Raw genomic sequence first — 8,094 nt, 5'->3', positions numbered from 1 at the left:
TTTTTCGTGAAAACTTAACACGTAGCCTTATGTATGGGACAAACTTCAAATGCGTTTTTCTCAGCTTGCTGTTTTTGCATATGGGACATTTATGCGAACATGGGCAGTTAAGTGCTTATAACTTTTGATAGGGTTGTCAGATCTTCAATATTTTGGACTCGTTAAAAAGGTTTTTTGAATACTTTTCTTAAAAATGTATAGCATGCCGGGTTTTCTTACAAAAACCACTCTTTTTACAATCTTCCGGACTTTTGTTAAAATCGTTTTTTTAGCATAACTTTTGAAGTACTCAACTAAACTTTATTATTTTCAATAGCGACTTATGGGATCCCTAGACGGATCGAATGAGACCAAAACAGACAAAATCGGTTGAGACGGTGTCGAGATAATCCAGTGCAAATTTTTTTGATCAACATCCAGAGTCTCGGCCCGAAACTTCAAACACGAACAAAAGCAGCGAACCGAAGATTGGCAATGACGTTTTGGAATTTTGACAGTCTGGAACGCATGAATTACCCCATTATCGGTTTCCCGCATGGGTGATGTGGAAATTGTTGCACATGGCTGAAGTTGGGAATTTTGCAACTTATTTTAATTTATGCTGAATTTCAAAATTTTAACTCGAATCTACAGCGAATCGATGTGAAAACTAAAGATACACTAAAGCCACGATGATTTGATGTGCAATCTTGATCAGAATCGCGATAAAAGAGGTTTAAATTGAATAATAATAATAAAACAAATTTTGGTCTAGAATTTAACGAAACTTTGTCTGTTTTGTAAGACTGTAATGTTATTGCACAATGGTTATAGAAATTTTTACAAAAAAGTAAATTTTTCGGTTCGTCCACAAACAATCTCATGTTTGTAAACAAACGACGCCATATCAAGGGGTAGGACAGTGAGTAACTGAGTGACTCAATTTCTCAATGTTACTTAATCTTACTCAAAGTTACTCAATTTTACTCCTGAGTAATTTGAAGACAGGTTACGGAATTTTCGAATGCTCATTTTGACAGTTGAAATCGTTGAAATGTTTACAAACAATGAGGTTCAGAAAAGATAAGGAAATTGGTTGATTTTGGTTGCAGTTTTTTTGTGCTAAATATAATAATTGCACTAGGCTGGGATTGCGACATGCGTCCAAAGACGACAAAATTGCTGATCTATAAAAAAAAACTGCCAGATTCCATGATATGGTAGATCTGTTAGATGCACAGAAGGAGAACCTGGAACTTGCGATGTGCGGGTGGCGGCTTATCAGAAGACATGCACCGTTCCCGTCCCCCTTCAACAACGGAATCTTCCTGCTAAAGAACACCTCGTACGGTTCTTGTGTGGATGAGATGGCCTTTAATCTGCTCCAGCTCAATATCCCAAAAAATATTCTCCCCAAATTCCGGGAGGTTTTCAGGCCGCTTGTGTTTATTTTCTACAGCAAACGAAAAAAATCAAGCCAGATTTCAGTGACTGGAACCTGCGTGGATGAAATGAACTGACTTATTTTCTAGATTCGCGAGGTATTCTGAATTAGAACAGCTGGTGGGACAAGACTCCAGCGAGATTGGAGGAGGGGCGCAACCGGCGCAACGGGGTACGGAGAATAGAGTAATGCAATAAATGATAAACAAAACTAGACCAATTATATTTTGTCTAAATTTTCTCAGACCAATACAACAAAAGACATGCCCTATAACATACAGCTCTTGCTCGAAATTTGTTTGTTTGCCCTTTGGCGTGAAGGTCACCTTTGATGTGACCGACTTGGTGTAGATAATCTTCTTCGAATCAGACTTTTCTTCGCTAGATTTATTTTCAAGGATTGAAACCCCAGTTCCGGATGGACTTGCTGATGATCGACGAAATCGCACCTTCGTCCTCGGCGTCCTAGATGTAAATTTCCGCCGCAAATCTTTGTCCCCTAAAGAGAAACTTCCCTGTCCCCCAACATCTTTCAGGGCCGCAATCATGGGGCTATGTTGAGTGTTTCCGTCTTGCTAATAATCTCAAACTGCATGTTGAGTTCAATTTTTGGAACCATTTGATCTTTTGTTCGTAGAGCACCTCTTCCTTCGGAACCTTTTTGTTGTTGTGGTGATCTGACTGGGCGGGAGGCTCTTAAAGTCGCGGTCATTCAAAACTCACAAACTCAAGCCGACTTTAGCATCAGCATCACGTACTGGCCACCACTTGGGCCCGACTTCAACTTCCTGAACCCGTGTATCCGCCGCCAGCCTATTTTCAATCCTGGTCGTTTTCGTCGGAACATGGCTCGGTGCAACACTCCAAGGTGCTTGCTCACGGGCGGTCAAATATTTGGACCTACGCACTGACCCCCAAGGGAAAAAGGATGAAGATTTTTCATGGACCAATTTTACACAAAATTGAAAACTTTAGGCCGCCGAAACACGTTTTCTGCTCTTTATGTTTTTGTCAATCATGCTCGGTGACAAATGTCGATCCAAACGTCAGTGTCAAAGCGGGTTACGTCGTTCGTGAAAAACTGAACAATTTTGAGTAACGAGAGTGGCTCAATCTGACTCAAAAATTTTCAAAATGTCTCAAAATTACTCACTGTCCTACCCCTTGCGCCATATTGCCAATGTTGTTCGGTAGCTCATATCAGGCCATCGCCGGGGCCCTGTCAACAGCCCACCACACACACTGAAATTTGCTCAGAATTTGATTCTTAGTGGATATGTATACGAGAAGGTACACGGAGAAAAAAGAGTTCCTAAAATCGCGAACAAGCGTTCATGAAAATGGGAACCACGAACAAAGTGTTCAAATTTCATGGTACGTTTTTCAAAATCGTACCATGGGATTTGAACACTTTGTTCGAGGTTCCCATTTTCATGAACGCTTGTTCACGGTTTTAGGAACTCTTTTTTCTCCGTGTATAAGCATTTAATTTTTCGAGTGATTTTATTGCCTTTCCTCAGTGAGATGAGGATGGCAAAAACTGTAAAAACGATTGAAAACTATTAACAATTCATTGCATAACGCTTATTTATGTATTTTAAATAAAATTACAAATCACAAATTTTGAATTCAGGGACCACAGATTATGCAAATTTTTAATAGAAGCAAATTTTTAATAGATGTATAAAGCATACGGGACCGTGGTGTAGGGGCAAGCGTGGTTGCCTCTCACCCAGTCGGCCTGGGTTCGATCCCAGAAAGGCCCGGTGGCAAATTTTGAGACGAGATTTGTCTGATCACGCCTTCCGTCGGACAGGGAAGTTAATGTTGGTCCCGGTCTAACCTAGAGGTTAGGTCGTTAGCTCAGTCCAGGTGTAGGAGTCGTCTTCCTGGGTCCTGCCTCGGTGGAGTCACTGGTAGGCAGTTGGACTAACAATCCAAAGGTCATCAGTTCGAATCCCGAGGTGGATGGAAGCTTAGGTGTAAAAAGAGGTTTGCAATTGCCTCAAAAATCAAGCCTTCGATCACCTAGTTTCGAGTAGGTATCTCGCAATCGAGAACGCCAGGGCAATGCTGTAGAGCGAATAATTTGATTTTTTTTTTGATAAAGCATTTTGTGATACTTATTGTCTAATTTTTTAAAAATTAATTTTTTAAGCTCAAAAATTTAAATAATCGAGTTGCGAAACGCGAAAAAGTTGCACACAATGATAGTATTGTTACCGAGTCTTATCAAATAGCTGATAAGCTAGACAAACTTTCCGGAGAATAGTTGCATCGATAGTTTCGATAGTGCAGTTGGTGATTGGGCTCAGAACATGATTGATTGCTAGCTTGGCTAAAATAGTATAGCTCAGTAAAGAATTAATTATTCTTTTTAAAACTCAAATAGTGACTGTCTTCGGGGAGTTTTTTTGTTATACATCGTTGTAACTTAACGTAAGCATTTTCGAATGGGTTGAGATCCTAAACCACTCAAATAGAATTTGGCAAAAAAAAAAAATATATTAATGCATTGTTTTAGATTTGAAAATGGCTTCAGAAGATTTCAATCTTGGGATAAATCAACGCAGGAAAAGCATCACAAACAGGGAGCTACTAATTGCAGCTAGTGAGGGCAAGCTGTACGAGGTGCAGTTATCTATCCGAGCCGGGGCAGATGTCAACTTCGTCGACAGTGATGGAAATACTGCGCTGCACTATGCAGTATCCAACGATAAACTCAACGTGGTGCAACATCTTCTTCGGCTGCCTGTGGATGTAACGCATGAAAATAATGCAAACACAACTCCGCTGGCTTTGGCACGTCGGCGCAACTTTAAACCCATCGTGGACTCCATTGAAGAGCAAGTATGGATCAACACACTGCAAACCATGAAGGAGGATTACCCTTTGAAGGCGGTTGATAGTTTGAGCAGAGGTACGAGTTCAGAAGAGCAGAAAACTACGTTTATGGAAGCTACATTTTCCGGTGTTTACACGGAACCGATGCAGTTGGAGGATATTGAAAACATTTTGAGATTGAGGTATTTAAAAGATGAGAACAGTTTGATTTTTGGTGTTGTTGCCAATCGTCGTATGTTTCGATCCACATTAGAAGAATGTAAAACGACTAAGAAGAAATGTTTACTAATAGCTAATTTAGGTAACTTACGCTGGACAACAATTGCTATCAATTTTAGAAATGATATTCAGCGCTTTTATGCTTGGGTAGAGAATCCCTGTTCACATGACACGAATCAAGCTATTACAGATGTCTTAATTGATGTTTTAGAAGCAGATGTTGAGTTTTTCCAATTTCCATATGACGAATACATTGAGCTCAACTCGGGAGTCTATGCTCTCAAGTATGCTGACACTTTTATTTCGTGCATGGAAAATCAACAAAAGTTGCAAGAAGTCTTAGCGTTGCAAAATGTGGATATCAAAACAGAAAGATCATTTCTAGCAAACTTGCTGAATGAAAAGCTAAGAACTGAACTGAAAGTTAAAACGTGCTCAAAGATATTTCAATGCTTAGTTGCAAACAAAGAAGATATTGAAAATTTAACTTTTAAAAACATAAATGCGTTCGTTTTATTTTTAGAAGCGTTTGCTTTGGAAGATACGTACATCGAGAAGAATGATCTTAAGGTAGAAAAAGAAATTAGAAAAATTAAAAAGGAATATTTTTCTTACTTTTATTTTCAACCTAAAAACGAAAAAGTAGAAGGGAAGCCAGATTATAGACTGATTGTTGATGCAAGAAGTAGTTTATTGCACGGTAGTCGAATGGTTACCCTGGATGACTGTGTAAAGTTTGTAGCAAAAGGCAAAAAAGTAGCAGAATTTTTCTGTGAAATGGAATCTTTCATTAACGGAATGTACACCAAAATGATGACAACGGATCAAAACCCAGAAATTATTAAATGCAGTTCGTTTTTGGCTCCCAAAAGTGAATTCAAAGAATTAGGTGTCGAAGGAGATTTAGAGCAGTTTGGAAAGTTCATGAAGGATTTATATATGTCAGAAAATCAAATTACTGATGCAAAGCTGCAGCAAATAATGTTTGATCTAACAGTTAATGTAATACCGCTGTTAGATAACAAGAAAGAAAGAATTGGTCCCCTCGGAGTAATAAGAAATATTTTGATACATAACTTTCAGCAGTATAATACCACAGAGAGGTTGAGGGAAATGAAGCGTCTCACTTTTCCATTGAAGTCTAACTTGTTTAAGTATTATTATGCTAAGAAAGTTCAAGATATCTTGAAATGTGGTTGCCTGCATGAAAATTATGAAAGCTTGGAATCGAAAATAGTTGACGCTTTGAATGAATTTGAGGAAGATTTTAACGAGAAGACTCACATTGCATCAGCAGACGATGCCAACAGTTTCGAGTACTTGTTTCAGCATTCAATTTTTCCTCAAAAAGATGAGGAAATTGAAAAACTAGTTGACCAATATTTTGAATTTATGATAATCATTGATGGTAGCACTGAAGTGGACTTACATAACGATGAAGAAGATTCTGGTGAGTTCTCTGATGTAGTGCTGCGACTGAATGATTTGCAGAAAAGAGAAATTTTTGAAGATATTCTGAAAACAAAATCATTTTTACAAACAAACTCTGATTTTGCACAAAACCAACTGGCTGAGCTCAGAATAAGATTGATTAATTTTGGTGTACAAGAATCACATATCAGCAAAATTTTTGAACAAGTAATCAATCAAAGTATTTATTTTGATCCTGATACAAAATATCAAATGACACGAGTTCGTGACAACATATTGATCATGAAAAACCTAATGGTCAAACACAATATTCCACTACAAACCTTGATAAACTCTTTTATATGCAACAAATTTGACCAAATACATGAAATAACTTCAGAAAATCAGAAAGTAATGACGTTTTTATTTCAAAAGTTTACCTCTCTTCTGAGAGAAAAGGTGGTTGTGAAAATTAACGATAAAGATTTACAAATTGATTTTGTTACTATAACCATTAATATACTGAATCTATTCTACAATGCCTACAATAAATATCAAATAAAATTTAATAACGCAGCAGATGCATTCAGAGATGAAACTTTTCTGAATTACCTAATTTCAAGACTTAGCAAAGAAAATGAAAACGACGAATTGCGTGCAAATTTAATGATGAAGACATTATTGAAAATCAAGTACACAATGCCGTACATAGCGTATTTGGTGGAAAAGTTCCCCAATATGGTGATTGAAAAAAGTGAAATAAGTGGATTGATTGAAAGTTTTTGCAAAAGTGATTTACATGCTTCACATTTGGAAAGGCTGATTAAAGCCATGGAAAATAATAAAGATTTTAACATATTTGAGGAGATTGTATCTATTATGATGAATAAAGAAGATTTAAGCAGGGAAGTTATGGAAGTTGTGTTTCAGAATACATTGCATATAGATCAATTTTTGCGTGAAATAAACAAATTTTTACAAAGCAAACCTTCAGCGAGAATTATAAAATCAACGCGAAAAGTTTTGGAAACTCTGAATGGAACAGTTCGTCAGCTTCTCTACAGTTCTAGCTATTCTGAAGCAGAGAAGATTGTGGAACTTGAATTTATGAATTCAATTTACAACCATGCACTTGAATTTAAAATAGAGGAAATAAATGATTTTTACCTGTATGCAGCAAAAGTTAAAAATTTTCGTGGAGTAGAAGAAAAGAAGAATAAACAGTTTGAAATTGCAAAAGAATTGTTTCAACAGGCGTTGATATTTTTGAGTAAGGTGAAAAATCCAAACATTCGTCAAAAATTGTTAGTTTTAAGTCGTAGTTCTTACACTAAACAGCTGTTGTATCAGCATGAGGAGGCATTCCATGGATTCGAACAGTTGTACAAAGAAATCGTCAAATTTTCTTTGTCTTTGAACGATTTGCCAGAAAAAGGCGTATATGAAGCCAGCGTATATTCTCTCGTTGAAAAATCCAATCATTACAAAGAGTTGCTAGAATCATCATTGGATAATCGAAAATATTTGAACATTTTTGGTATAAGAAGTTCGATGGCTTTTGTTTTAGAGTTGCAAAGAAACTACCAAGGAGCCATTTATGTCTATCAAGAGTTGTACAATGTGCAGCAAGGTTTAGACAAACACAAACTGATAATTTCGAGATCATTGAAAAACATTGCAAAAATGAACAAACTGCTAGGAGACGTTTATCTCAAAGATATGCAATATCCGGAAGCTAGAAAGTGTTACGTTGATACACTGGTGGCTGCTGGTAAATTATTAAATTTCAACAAGAAGGTTCGAGGCAGAATTCATCCGATGAATTTGGAAATCAGTAAATTTACTAGCAGGATTTTGGGTTCTGTTAGATACTCATTTTTAAAACAGGCAAAAGTTGAAGCGGAAAAAGAAACGAAACAATTTCTTTTAGATAAATCAGAAATTATACTTAAAGAATGCATCCAAAATTCACTATACAAAATGGATCGTTGGAAAGACATTATAAATCGTAAAATACCACAATATGAAGGACAGAAAAAGGCAAATATAAAGTTTTAATGACGAAGAAGTGTATTGCTACAGTGGATAGAGTAAGGTAATCATAGTGCATAAAAGGAAAACAATAAAGATAAATAACCACTCCGCATTTTTTAAAATAATGTTTATTTTGAAAACTGTAGAGTTACTTAAACGACCCAC

General features: G+C 36.7%; 1 protein-coding gene across 1 annotated transcript; it reads left to right on the top strand.

Annotated features, from left to right (window-relative positions):
* Positions 1 to 3,720: 3,720 nt before the first annotated feature.
* LOC128092911 (uncharacterized) lies at positions 3,721 to 8,078 on the top strand. Its single transcript, XM_052708068.1, has 2 exons — positions 3,721 to 3,861; positions 3,947 to 8,078. The coding sequence occupies exon 2, from the start codon at positions 3,955 to 3,957 to the stop codon at positions 7,951 to 7,953; it is 3,999 nt and encodes a 1,332-aa protein (XP_052564028.1). The 5' UTR covers positions 3,721 to 3,861; positions 3,947 to 3,954; the 3' UTR covers positions 7,954 to 8,078.
* The last annotated feature ends 16 nt before the right edge of the window (positions 8,079 to 8,094 follow it).

The sequence above is a fragment of the Culex pipiens genome, chromosome 2 (assembly GCF_016801865.2).
Source record: "Culex pipiens pallens isolate TS chromosome 2, TS_CPP_V2, whole genome shotgun sequence".
Lineage (NCBI taxonomy): Eukaryota > Metazoa > Arthropoda > Insecta > Diptera > Culicidae > Culex > Culex pipiens.
The sequence above is the reverse complement of the archived record's forward strand: the minus strand, read 5'-3'. Positions and strand labels throughout refer to the sequence as shown.

What these genes read in the sequence shown, in the direction of transcription:
- LOC128092911 (XM_052708068.1), top strand. Translation starts at nt 3,955, where the DNA reads ATGGCTTCAGAAGATTTCAATCTTGGGATAAATCAACGCAGGAAAAGC.